The following is a 14518-nucleotide window of genomic DNA, read 5'->3' as shown; positions in this document are numbered from 1 at the left end:
CATGAGAGTTTACTATCATTTAACACACTCGCCAATAGTGGTATTACTTGGGATTGCACGTTCATTACATAGAAAGAGCTCAGGCTTACGGGACATCCTCCCACAGGAGAAAAAGGGTTGGTGGCTTCTACAGAAGCAGCAGATAGCACTGGCAGACAATTAAGGAACACTCTGTCAACAGAGAGAATACCTCAAAACAACCAAGAAAAATTCCCCCAACTAAGTCTAGGGAGCCACTTGAACTACATATGAGATACATTTCTAGCTTAGCCATAGGGCCTCATCCCCTCCTATGCTAAACTGCAGCTCACCTAGTCACAAATCTGAGAAATTCCAGCAAAGTAACCTCATCTCTCCCTATGTCCGTGTGCAAAAATTACAGACATCTGTAAACACCGTACATTTTACTTTTGGCACAGGGGAGAGCTTTGAAGTGCAGGTTCTAAACACAGTAAGTTAGGAAGCTACAGCCATCTTTAGCAAAGGGAGCATCAGTCTTGACAGTGTGTACACAAACACATACACACACCCATGAAAGGGAGGAACCATCAAATTGAATTCTTCTCTAGGATATGGATCTGAATAATTTAAACATATAATGGGCTAAACTGAAGAGGTTCACAGTATCTAAAGCCATGTACTTTCACATAACTGGAGGAAGGGGGAAGAGATTAAATTGCTAGTTAACAAGTTTCCTTTTAAAAGTAAACCAAGAAGGTAACATTAATTACAATAGTACAGTAGAGCTCAAGAACACCTAATTCTTATTAATATTTTTCAAACCAACCAACATTGCACTGAATTGACATAAACAATTACAAATGATGCTGACCTTTAAAACTATAAATTCTTTCAAGCCAAGTAGCATGCCACACAGTGTAACATACATCTAGACATACATAAATTGTAAATAAAACTCACCTTCTATTAAGCTTGGCAGTGAAGACTGGCAGTTTAGAAGCTGGTCTAGCTAGAACCCTATTCACTGTTCCAGCCTACAACTGGAAACCTCTGCTATCCCTAGATTGACTGTGAATATGACCAGACCAGTTTAAAGGCTTAGTCTAAATTTATAGTTTGATGTAAGTACTAAATACAAAGGCATGTCAATTACTGTTGAGTACACTGGAAAGGAAATGAGTTAATAATGAGACAGGAAATATTTTTTGTTGTGATCTAGAGTTTTTTCTCCTTAAGAATTAATCATCTCTGCTCTGAACATTTTTGTTTTGTCTTGTTTTGTTTTGGGTCCGGTCGTGGGGCCTGAACTCTGGGCCTGGGTGCTGTCCCTCAGCTCTTCAGCTCAAGGCTAGCGCTCTAGCCACAGCGCCACTTCCGGCTTTTTTCTTTTTGCTTATGTGGTGCTGAGGAATCGAACCCAGGGCCTCAGGCATGCAAGGCAAGCACTGTACCACTAAGCTACCTTCCCAGCCCCTCTGCTCTGAACTTTTGTCCAAGAAATCATTTGTAAAAGTATTCATCTAAAGGACAACTAAGAAACACAATGCTAAAAAAAAAAAAAGAAAAGAAAGAAACACAATGCTAATGTGGTAAGATTTCATTAGTCTATGGCATAATGTTGCAGAAAACACTGAACTCAGATAGCATGCTGAGAAGTAGGACAAACTGACACTGCCTCCAGAAAATCAGAGCTCATGTTTCTGCAATTAAAACAAACCAATGAGTGCCCAGGCCCACAATTCAAGCCCAACAACCAACAAAAAATGAAAAATAAAAATAAATAAAACAAACCAATGAATGGTGATTATCTTATACTACTAAGCTCTGAAGACTTCACAAACTGTGCCTTGCTTTAGGGACAGAGAGAAAAAAACAATAAAAAAAAGAACAAAATGAAAAAACAGAAGATGGTTTGAAATATATCAGGTAAACATGGATTCAACTCAAACACATATACCTAACACTACAAAATAAAAACCAAAAGCATACCTTCTAGTCTTCTACAAAAAGTACTTAGTGCTAAAGGAGGGCAGTGAAAAATGCAGCTGAACAAGCCAGAAAAGGAGGAAGGCTGAGTAGCCCATAGGGCTAAGGATGAACCAAAATTAGCATTTCATATATACAAAATGTAAATAAAATATTCAATTATTAAGTTTTTTTTAAAAAGACTTTAAGGGATCAATCAATAAGATACAACTGCAGATTTCCAATCCAGTCTATAATTTACAAAAATACTTGACTAGCAAAAGAAAAAAGAAAGCTATTAAAGTATTATAAAGAGTACTGATGGTGGAGAAACTGGGAGGAAATTAACTTTAGAAAGTTTCAGAGCACTCACCATAGTCTAGCAGACATTCTCCTCCAGAGGCTAGTTTTGCTTCCTAGGAAAAAATAACTCATCCTTAGGGATGTTTCATTCTCCAGAAAGCAGCAACAATGGAGAAAATGGTTCAGGTTCCTCTGTGAACTTTGCTTGTTCTCAGAGAGCAAGAGGTATATGCTGATTGGCCAAGACTGGAAACACAAGACCTCCTCGTGGGATAAAGTGTTCAAAGTGTTTCTCTAAAGTCTCATTTTGGCTATAAATCACTTATTATAAGATTTCAGCCATCCCAAATTCCACATGGACCACCTTTAAAGTACTAACAAAGTATGAGAAGGTTAACAAGTACTTCTTGAACATTTACTAGCCAGCAGACTGCTCCTAGTTCCAACTCTTCCATCACCTCTCATTTCACTTCTTGTGCAAAGGGACTGACTATGTGAGTGCATTAGTTTTTGAAACTCAGTAGTTTTAAGAAAACTTTGTTTCTGGAAACTAACTGTGGTAAAGAAAAGATTTGCTATTTTAGTACCTACAAAAACAGGAAGGAAAAAACATCTTTCCTTTAGAACAGGGCTTCCAAATGCATACTCTATACAACACTTGCATCAGAACTTTCAGGAACATGTATTCAGGGGATTGGAGCACTTTGAACCAGAAACCTAGGTGATTCTTATGACTACGCTGCTAAGTTCAAAAGCCCTAGGAAAAGCCCAGGTTTTCAAAATTATACACTCACATCCCTGACAACACATGAAGATTTTCCTCCGTGTATCCCTGGGTCTATGACAAGATGTTCCTGTGAGTTTAGCAGACTGGGATCGCTATAAAGAACTCCATTTGAAAGCCTACAGTTTCTGTATTTGTCCTAAAACTGATATAGCCAAAGATAACTAAAGAAGATTTCTCTTTACTTCCCTTTTCATAGTAACCCTAGTCCCTATCCAAATCTTACTGTGTAGACCACTGCCTTGCGATGTGAACAACTCCAGAGACAGAGAGAGACCAAAAAACCTGGAGAACTCCCAAAAGACCACAAGGACCAAGAAGGCAAGGCAAGGAGAGCTTGGTTCAGAATTCTATACCTTCTCTTTTTAAAGCTGATCATTGAACAAGCTGTGCCAAAGGTGTATTTCTGTTATTTCTTCTCATGTATTAAACTGAACTAAAATGAGTATATTTTCTGACTTAAGTGTAGTCTGATTTGGCTGATCTGTTTGTAAATCAGAAAAGGCTTTGCCAGCTTATACAACAGGACTTTTTCTAAAAATCATCTAAATCTATAGCTCCAAGGCTTTAATAAAAAATATTTTAAACAAACAAAATATATTGGTTTATCCTTTGTAAGTACTTAAACTTTTAAAAACTTAGATGTGAAAGGCCAGGTATCAAAAGCCTATAATCTTAGCTACTCAGAAGGCTCAGTTCTGAAGATCATGGTTCAAAGCCAGCCCAAGCAGGAAAGTCTGTGAGACTTTTATCTCCAATTAACCACCAAAAAAACATAAGTGGAGCTGTGGCTCAAGTGGTAGAGCACTAGCCTTGAGCTGGTACCCTAGCCATGAACTCAAACCCCCCACCCTGCCAGAAAAAAAAATTAATGTCAAATTAAAAATGTGCATATGGAAAGCTAATCTATGTGAGAACCATGTTATGGTTGAAGGGTGGCTCAACAGGAGTAAGGTGAACACTGGGGTGACAGGAACGCTCTATAACGTTTGCAGTGCTTAATCCTCCAAGGAAACACTCCACACCACATGGTATGTCTATCTACAGTTTTTAAATGTGCAAAAGATTACAGACAATTGTCTCAAAAATATTTAAGGAGTAAGTTAGCAAAAAAGTAAACTATTGTACTTAGGCATGTGAAGAAGAAATCCTTGTATTTCAAAGCTTTTTCTTCAGTAGGAGATGGTGACCCACACCTGTAATCCCAGCTACTTGGGAGGCTGAAGCAGGAACATCAAGAGTTAGAGGCCCGTCTAAGCAACACAAGGCTGAAACACTAAGAGTGACACAGTGGCACAGCACAGGTTGGAGGCCCTGGGTTTGATCTCTAGCATAACAAAAACACACCAAGAAATAACAATTAAAATAAATAAACCTGTGTTCCAGTTTCTCTGAACCAGGTGGTCTCATTTCAACATTGATTAGAAAAGCACTCATAATTTAATCAGGAGGATTTTCTCAGTGTTAGCCTAGCATTTTTTTATTTTATTTTTTTTGGGGTCCGGTCATGGGGCCTGGACTCTGGGCCTGGGCGCTGTCCCTCAGCTCTTCAGCTCAAGGCTAGCACTCTACCACTTGAGCCACAGCGCCACTTCCGGCTTTTTTTCTTTTTGCTTATGTGGTGCTGAGGAATCGAACCCAGAGCCTCAGGCATGCAAGGCAAGTGCTCTACCACTGAGCCAACTTTCCAGCCCCCTAGCATTTTTTAAATAACTACCTTGGATTCTGACAACAGAAGAATGTAAAGTAGGGTAGAGAACAATTAAAGAACTAAGTCTTCAGACAATCTGGTAAGTAAATAAATGAATGCATTTTTGTTTGTACTGATAAGTTTCCTCCCAAATTGTCATCTTTGGAGGGACAATGAAATGCCTTACATATTTTACTGTGTTCATATAGTCCCCAGATTGATATCTAGTTCTAAAATATTCTCAAATTTCATATGAGAGGCAAAAAATGACCCAAAACAGATGTTCACATGAGCAAATGAACACATACAGTAGGCCACATGGAGTAGATGCACAATACTGATTGCTTTACTTTTCTTTGGAGACAGTCTCACTATGTAGACCAAGATGACCTAAAACCTGTAATCTTCCTGCCTCTGCCTCACAAGAATACTGATGGTTTGATGAATGACCTAATCCTCCCAATATTTCTCTACAACTGATTCAACTATGCTATAAAAACCTTAATAACCAACTGAATCTCTTTGTTGCAAATAGGGCACGAAGCTCCAGTCTTCTTTAGTCTTCTAGCACATGGAAAACAAGTGGTAAGATGGCTTGTCTTCCCATGGATAATGTTCCCATCTCGAGGTCTTTTCTCACATAAACTACAAGGCTTCAAGATATTCTGGCAATCCTCTATACTTTCCATATCTGTTCTGTGTTCAGAAAGGTTATCTGATAGTTTTCCCAGGCTTGAAATAGTCTCTTGGCTTTCAGAACTGTGAGCCAAATCCAAGAATTCCACTGAGTTACAGGGATTAAAAAGTTTGGAATTTTCTTCTTTTACATATCCCTCTTTAGGTCTAACAACTGGAGCTGAAATGGTTCTTCGGCAATCAGGGACATCAATTCCTTCATTTTCCTTCTTTTCAGGTATGGCAGTGATATCAGACGTGGAGAAAGAATGAGTTAACTTAGAACAATCGGAATACCAATCCTTTCTCAAGGCCCAGCAACGAAAACAGTACCTCTTGCTTGGAGAGTTGAATTTCTTGCACTCAGTACACTGCCACTCATCCTACAAAGAGGTAAGTACAGCCAATTAATATTCACTTCACGGTAAGCTGCAAGAGAGACAGCAGGCTATCATTTCACCAAACTAGTGATGGCCTAGATATTACACACCAGTGGTTCAGCCGGGATGTGAACAAATCCTACAACCATGTGGAAGTTTTATACTTGTTTTCTAAGCATAATTTATTCCTTTGCCCAGCAAAGACTAAACAAATAAAAAATAGGTAGTGTTCTTTCTCCCCTAAAAATTAATAAAAACTTAAAAACTTAACGAAGAGGAAGCTAAAACTAACATGAGATTTAAAAATTTAGTTTTACTCATGTTCTCTCACTACTTCTGGGACCATATGTAGCTAATTGTATAAAATCACACTCTCTAAAAATCCAATGTCTTTGCCTTTGAATGCCAAATAATTCCCTCCTACTTCTCTATATTCAATGAATTTCAAATGCTGTGCTTGATTTTAAGGTAGCTACTTAGAACACATCATGCATGCTTAATGTGGCTAATTGCCTGACTTTGGATCAATGATTTGACACATGCAAACTTGATTTCTTTCTCAATGAAGGCCAAGCACTTCAAGTTTAGAAGTCACAACTCAACTGCCTATACTGAGAGGCAGGGATATGTTTATTTGTTTAACTAAAATGCTTTCCAGTGAGCCACAAAAGAAAGTTTGAGATATGACAGTATACAACTATTTAACTGGCATTTTTTTAATAAAACATAAAATAACACAGCTTACTAACCTCCATAGCATCCTGATTCAATGAAATACAATCTATTGGCATAATAGCTATTCTTTACCCAAACAGCCATAGAAGTCTGATTAAGATGGGAACATGTATCTCAGCTATTTGCATTATAGTAAAGAACACTTACTGGACCTATTATGTTCCATTTTATTACTTAGCTATGAATAGGCAGGTAAGTAATTTGCAATAAATTATCACAATGGTCAACAGCAATACAGAGTGGGAGGAATTAACACCAGAGAACCTAAAAATGCCTCTCCCCCCCAAGCAGCAAAACATAAAACTCCTTCCTACCCAATTCCCGACCTCTTTTCTCCCAGTTACCTAACTGAAGGAAGCATTAAAAGTGGAGCTGGGTGCCAGTGGTTCACCCCTATAATCTTACTCAGGAGGCTGAGATCTGAGGATCGCACTTCAATTAACCAACACAAAACAGGAAGTGGTGCTGTGGTTCAAGAGATAGAGTACTTGTGTTCAGCTCAAGAGCTCAGAAACAGGGCTAAGAAGTTGGCTCAGTGGTAGAGTGTTTGCCTTGCATGCATGAGGCCCTGGGTTCAATTCCTTAGTACCACATAAGCAGGAAAAAGCCAGAAGTGGTGCTGTGGCTCAAGTGGTAGGGTGCTAGCCTTGAGCTGAAGAGCTGAGGGACAGTGCCCAAGCCCAGTGTTCAAGCCAAAAAAACAATAAAACAAGAAAGAAAAGTGGAAGGAGCCAGGCACAGCTGTCTCACACCTGTAATCTTATCTACTCAGGCCGCTAAGATCCTAGGCAGGAAAGTATGTGGACCTCTTATTGTCAATTAACCACCAGAAAACTGGAAGTGGCACTGTGGCTCAAAGTGCTAGAGCACTAGCCTTAAGGTGAAGATCTCAAGGATAGTGACCAGGCCCAGAGTTCAAAAGCGCCATGACCAACCAAAAAGAAAAAAGAAAAGAGAGAAGAAAGGTGGAAGGAAATAGCATAAGAGGAGAAAAGCAAACTATAAATTTTGATCTAGACTTTAAACTGTCAATTGGTAACACCTATTGCCTAAGAGCTTACCGAAAATCTTTAATAGTCCTCCATGAATATTAATCTGTGTGGAAACTAACCTTTACTTGGTTCTTTTAAGAAAATATTGAAGAAATTATTTTTTAATTGACACAAGAATTTTAAATAGACTCCAGCTCTATCGATCCTTGGGATACAGATGCTTAGCGGAGAAACATAAGACCACTTTGAGTAACTCTGTGTCTCTACTGTGTTATGTCCAAAAAGTTTGATGGCAGGGACACAGAGGCATTTTGGATCATCCTTCTCCAAGTAAGGAAAGAATGGATCAAATTTTCCCCTTTCCTTCAAAATTCCAATAAAAACCTCTAACAAGATCTAAATAATCCAACAACCTTTTTGCAACTATGAAAAGTGGTTAGAAATGGGGAAAATGGCATTCTTCAACACAAAGACGCTACTAAACACGTGATCAATTCAAAAGAACTTTAACTGGACAGTCATACCTCAGAGGTAACTTCTACATCAGTATCACTATTTAAGGACTTAGAGTCCTCAAAATCATCATTTTTTACCACTTCAATCACCTGTGAAGGTAAAGACATCTCATTAGTAAGGTATATCTGTCTTAGATATGGCTATTACCTGAAAGCAAAAAAGACAAATCAGCTTCAATTTAAAACTCACACCTATATAATCCTAGCTACTCATGAGGCTAAAATCTGAGGATCACAGCTCACAGCCAGCCCAGGAAAGAAAGCCTATGAGACTCTTATCTCCAATAAAACACCAAAAATCCAGAAGTGACGCTGTGGCTCAAGTGGTAGCATGTTAGCCTTGAGCACAAAATCTCAAGGACACTGCCCAGTCCCTGAGTTCAAGACCCAGGACTAGCACAAAAACCAACAACAACAATAAAAAACCTAAAAGGTAGCCAGACCCTGGTGATTCACGCTTATAATACTAGTTGCTCAGGGGCTAACCATTAAGGTTCAAAGCCAGCCTGGGCAGGAAAATCTGTGAGACTCTTTCTTTCTCTCTCTTTTGTTTTGGTCAGTCATGGAACCTGACCTCTGGGCCTGGACACTGTCCCTCAGCTCTTCAGCTCAAGGCTAACGTTCTACCACTAGAGCCACAGTGCTATTTCCAGCATTTTTGGCTTATGTAGTGCTGAGGAATCAAACCCAGGGCCTCATGCATGTGAGGCAAGCACTCTATCACTAAGCCACCTTTCTAGACACTCTTTTTATTTTTATTTTTTTGGCCAGTCCAGGGGCTTGAACTCTGGTCCTGGGTGCTGTCCCTGAGCTCCTTTTGCTCAAGGCTAGCACTCTACCAAAGTGAGCCATAACACCACTTCCAGGTTTTTCTGAATAGTTTGAGTCCAAATAGATACAATAAAAGAGACTTTCCTGCCTGAGCTGACTTTGAACTAATACCCTCAGATCTCAACCTCTTGAGTACCTAGGATTATAGGCATGAGCCACCTGTACCTGGCCTTATCTCCAATTAACCACCAAAAAGTCAGAAGTGGAGTTGTGTCTCAAGTGGTACAAGTGCCAGCCTTGAGTTCAAGTCCCAGGACCAGCACCAAAAAAAAAGCAAAAGAAGAAAATTATGTGAGCAACTTATTGTTCAAAGAGATACAGAAACTAAGCATATTACACCATAAATACATAAATACAATCAACAAAATTTTTCTAGAACGTACCTTTTTGTCATTCACTTTCCCTACTTCTGGTTCAGAATCAGCAGCTCCAACTTTTATTTCAACACCTAATTGTTCTGATACTGACTCATTTAGAAACCACAAATCATCTGTAGTGTCTGAAACAATGGCAGTACCTATATCCTAACAGAGAAAAATGAACATGAATAGTCGGTGGCTCCTCACTAATATTCAGCAAACACAAATGAACTCAAAACTTAAATTGCTGACATTCTTATCTCCAAAGAATATCTCATCTTTCCTCAACAGATATGTAAGTATTCATTCATTCTACTTGGCTAGTACTATGGTTAAACCAATGGCTGGATTTAAGAGTACTTGACAATTTCCTATTTTAACAGAAAATGAGGTATAACTTCCAAGACACATGCTGATGAGTTTGAAAGAACTCACAGTGGCTTAACTAGAAATTTTCCTCAATATTCCTCTCCACAAGAATCTAGAAAATATTACATTATTCTTTCTTTTAATCATCGATGACTGCTTTCTGAAGAAATATTGACAGTAATGGAAACTTTTTCCCTGCCACTTCCTGAAGTGTTTTGCTATGGCGCCCAGGTGGACCATGAACTCATAATCTTCCTTAACCTTCCACATATTAAGATTACAAGTTTAGGGCTGGGAAGGTGGCTCAGTGGTAGAGAGCTTGCCTTGCATGCATGAGACCCTGGGTTCAATTCCTCAGCACCACATAAGAAAAAAGAAAAAAGCCGGAAGTGGCATTGTGGCTCAAGTGGTAGAGTGCTAGCCTTGAGCTGAAGAGCTGAGGGACAGTGCCCAGGCCCAGAGTTCAGGCCTCACGACCGGACTCAAAAAAAAACAAAACAAAACAAAAACCAAAAAAAAGTTACAAGTTTACACAACCACACCCAACCACATGTGAATCACTGAACAAATTTCAGTGTGTGGAAACTTATTTTTTTCATTCATCTATGGGTAAATAGACAATAAATATATATACAAAATACAATCATTAAAAGGGAAAGAAAATGATGGAGGACAAACCATGATATCTGTGTAAGAAGATGGCATAAGACAACTCTCACTGAAAGCTAATGAGTAATAAGGAGGTGGGGAGACTGAGAAAGACAGCAATAGATGAGTTAATCTAAATTAAAATATATGCGTATGTGAATTCTCATGGTGAAACCCTTTTGTACAATTAATATACATTAAAGAAGAACCTCAGGCTTGATGCTGGTGGCTCATGCCTGTAATCCTAGCTACTCAGGAGGTTGAGAGCTGAAGATCCCAGTTCAAAGCCAGTCCAGGCAGGAAAGGCCATGAGACTCTTCTCTCCAATTAACCACCAGAAAACCAGAAGTAGCACTGTGCAGCTCAAGTGGTAGAGCACCTGCCTTGAGCTGAAGAGTTCAGGGACAGTGCCAAGCACAGAGTTCAAGCCCCAACAAAACACAATACACACACACACACACACACACACAAAAACAAAATGAGCTATGTTGGACAGTGCCAAGCCCAGAGTTCAAGCCCCAACAAAACACAATACACACACACACACACACACACACACACACACACAAACATGAAAACAAAATGAGCTATGTTGGAGGTACTAGAAGGAAGTCAACACAGAAAGTAAAAGGAGGATAAATGTAGCCAATGTATATGAAAACAGAACAATGAAATCTGTTGAAAATGTTGAGGGGGCGGGGGTTGAGTGCGTATGTGTGTGCCTGTGAGCATCTGTGCCCGTGCACGCAACTACTCATGGCATGAACTCAGGCTGGTGTTCTACAATTAAGCCACACCTCCACTTCTGGCTTTTTGCTAGTTAATTAAAAGTCCCATGGATTTTTCTGCCTGGACTGGCTTGGATTACAGGTGTGAGCCACCAGTGCCCAGCAAAACTGTTTTAAGAAGGTGGGAAGAGGAATGAGTTTGGAGTTCACAGTATGTATGCAGATGTTTTAACAACCCCCCTTCCACCCTTGCACAACTAATACATCCTAATAAAAAAATAACTTTTAGGGCTGGGAAGGCAGCTCAGTGGTAGAGCGTTAGCCTTGAGCTAAAGAGCTGAGGGCCAGTGTCCAGGCCCAGAGTTCAGGCCCCATGACCAACAACAACAAAAAAATTCAATTATATAATGATGATTTTACAAAATGACAAGTGAAATGAAGAATACAAATTAAGATAAAGGAGTAGAGAGGGTTAGGAGGAGGCTATGTTAATTAGGAGGTTTTGCAGGGCCATTTCTTGTAAAAATCCAGCTACAAATGTGAATGGACCCCACTGGAACTATAGAGTATGACATGCTTGGTAGCTAGGAACAACCTCTCTAAAGAAATTACATTTCAGGGGCTGGGAAGTTGGCTCAGTGGTAGAGCACTTGCCTTGCATGCCAGAGGCCCTGGGTTCAATTCCTCAGCACCACATAAGCAAAAAGAAAAAAAGCTGGAAGTGGTGCTGTGGCTCAAGTGGTAGAGCGCTAGCCTTGAGCTGAAGAGCTGAGAGATAGCGCCCAGGCCCAGAGTTCAGGCCCCATGACGGGACCCAAAAGAAATTACATTTCAGACAAGTCTGAAATCAAGAAAAGGAAATAAGAGGACTTGGGAAAAGATATTTGTTCTTTCTCAGAAAGTAAAGAATAAATTTAAGTTGCCTGAAATAGGAAAGAATTTTGGGTCAGAAGTGTGGTGTCTGGAATGCATGTAGTAAACAACAAAGAATGATAGGAGAGGCAAACTATGTCTAAAGGACTCTAAATTTTATTCCACTCATTTTTTAAAGTCATTGAAAAATTAATTGTAAACATGCAGTGATAAAATATTTAAGCTGGCTGATACCTATAATCCTAGCTACTCAGGAGGCTGAGATCTGAGGATCATGATTCAAAGCCAGCCAGGGCAGGAAAGGCCAAGAGACTCTTATCTCCAATAAACCACTAGAAAACCAGAAGTGGTGCTGTGGCTCAAGTGGTAGATCTGAGGGACAGTGCCTAGGCCAAGTTCAAGCCGTACAACTGACCCCCCCGACAAAAAAAAAATCCATATAATAATTACTGATGGTAAAAAATTAAAATTAGAAATACTAATAGTACTCCAAACCTTGACAGTTTCCAAACATTTTTGCTTTTGAATCATTCACACTAAGTAGCTCAGGAAAGCCAAGAATAAAAAGCTCAGTTCTTTTATAACTCAATGTGGTTTATGTCAAAGCAAGATAGCAGGATCACCGTGATGTTTGGTTGAAATAACTGGCTAATTTATGGGAAAGCTAGGGACAGAATGTTTAGCAAAGCCAAGTTTTATTTTGTTTTATTAAATCAAGACTTTATATTAAAGGGGTATGGCTGAAGTGATAGAACACTCCCCAGGAAGTGCCAGGCCCTTAGTTCAAACCTCAGTACCTCCAAAGAAATCACACACACACACACACACACTGTCAGAAACTCATCAAGATTTTATATTAAAGGGGGAACACTCCCCAGGAAGTGCCAGGCCCTTAGTTCAAACCTCAGTACCTCCAAAGAAATCACACACACACACACACACACACACACACACACACACACACACACACACACACTGTCAGAAACTCTAAAAGTGTTAAGCAGGGAGAGCTCAATATGGAAGTTAGGCCAGGCACTGGTGGCTCAAGCCTGTAATCCTAACTACTCAGGAGGCTGAGATCTGAGGATCACAGTTCAAAGCCTGCCCAGGGAAGGAAAGTCTGTGAGACTCATACCTCCAATAAACCACAAGAAAACTGACTGGAAGTGGCACTGTGGCTCAAGCGCTTGCCTTGAGCTGAAGAGCTGAGGGACAGTGCCCAGGTCCAGAGTTCAAGCCCCACAACTGACAAAAAAAAAGTCAGGCACAAGTAACTCAAGACTATAATCCTACTTAGTAGGCTAAGATCTAAAGGATAAGTGGTTCAAGGCCATCCCATGCAGACAGTCCTGCTAGACTCCATCTCCAAAATAGCCAGCAAAAAGCCTGACCAGAGATATAGCTCAAGCAGTAAGAATGCCACCTGAGCAAGCAAGTCAAGCAAGCATGAGGCCCTGAGTTCAAACCCCAATGCAGAGGGGTGAGGGAGAAAGGCAGAAGAGAATGGAGGACACAGTTCCCATTCAAATGTGAAGTTTACCTGGTTTGTCTGTAAATCAGTTGATCCATTACTTCTAGGTGTATAGTTGTTTCTCAAATTTCCTAAAAACCACCAAGGCAGGCCAGCTACATCCCACTCCTCAAAATCAAGTTCCAGCCTAGATGTTTCATCTTGAGTTAAATTTCCTATCAAGTCTTCATCTACAGAAGTCAAAGGAAAATAATATATACTTAACACTGAAGACCCAATACTTACTCTTTACCGGACTTACGTAACTCTAACCACTGTTCAACACCTTTATAGTAACAATAAAAATAACTTTTTAAAAAGAACTCATACTCTCATCAGAATATTTATAATCACATTATATGACAGGTAAAAGAAATTCATACTTTCAGTAAGTAAGAACCAGAACTCAAAAAGATTTGTCTTAAGCATCAGAACTCAGAATCTCCCGTTTAGGCTCCATTAGCAATAGTAGGAGTGTATGCTCACTTAATGAGGAATCTAAACTATAAAAAACTCTCAAGAATGGCAATGCTGTGAAAGAATTTCTAAGTCATCATTTACTGGCATTTTATATGTTCCTACCACTATCATAATGACTTGCTCTAATATGACTAAGTACTTGATCCAATGGACTGCAAATGGTAACAGCAGAGTGGCCTAACCTTAGTGATTAAAGCAGGCATGGTTGGGAATGTGCCTGGTAGAGTATTGGCCTAGCATGCATGAAGCCCTGGGTTCGATTCCTCACTACCACATAAACAGAAAGAGCCAGAAGTGGCACTGTGGCTCAAATGGTAGAGCACTAGCCTTGAGCACTGAGGCTCAGGGACATAGCTTAGGCCCTTAATTCAAGCCCCAGAACCGGCAAAAATTAATAACAAAATATTAATAACAATATTGACCATAATTGGCAATAAGGTTGTTCAGCCAAGCTTGTTGGGATATTTCTCAGTAATTCATGTTTCATAGGTATTATAACTATTATAAACTGAACTTTAGAACATGCGCTCCTTCTAGACCAATGAACTCTTTTGGGGTTAGGTGGCAATATCACCAACATTAAAGGACACACATATTTGAATACCTTGTGTTCATGTCTAAACCACACTCAGAACACTAACATAGGGCTGGGAAGGTAGCTCAGTGGTAGAGCGCTTGCCTTGCATGCATGAGGCCCTGGGCTCGATTACTCAGCACCAC

At 39.8% G+C, this 14518-nt stretch overlaps 1 protein-coding gene across 2 annotated transcripts in view; it reads right to left on the bottom strand.

Annotated features, from left to right (window-relative positions):
- Nucleotides 1–4666: 4666 nt before the first annotated feature.
- The window catches only part of Mdm4 (MDM4, p53 regulator), a 22987-nt gene continuing 13135 nt past the window's right edge, over nt 4667–14518 (bottom strand). For both annotated transcript variants that reach the window (XM_013017253.1, XM_013017252.1), the window contains 4 exons: nt 13349–13509; nt 9215–9355; nt 8010–8090; nt 4667–5761 (listed from right to left, as the gene is read on the bottom strand). In XM_013017253.1, coding sequence (XP_012872707.1) covers nt 5189–5761; nt 8010–8090; nt 9215–9355; nt 13349–13509 — 956 coding nt within the window. In that variant the 3' untranslated portion in view covers nt 4667–5188. The remainder of the gene's footprint in view (nt 5762–8009; nt 8091–9214; nt 9356–13348; nt 13510–14518) is intronic.

The sequence above is a fragment of the Dipodomys ordii genome, unplaced genomic scaffold (assembly GCF_000151885.1).
Source record: "Dipodomys ordii isolate 6190 unplaced genomic scaffold, Dord_2.0 Scaffold35, whole genome shotgun sequence".
Lineage (NCBI taxonomy): Eukaryota > Metazoa > Chordata > Mammalia > Rodentia > Heteromyidae > Dipodomys > Dipodomys ordii.
The sequence above is the reverse complement of the archived record's forward strand: the minus strand, read 5'-3'. Positions and strand labels throughout refer to the sequence as shown.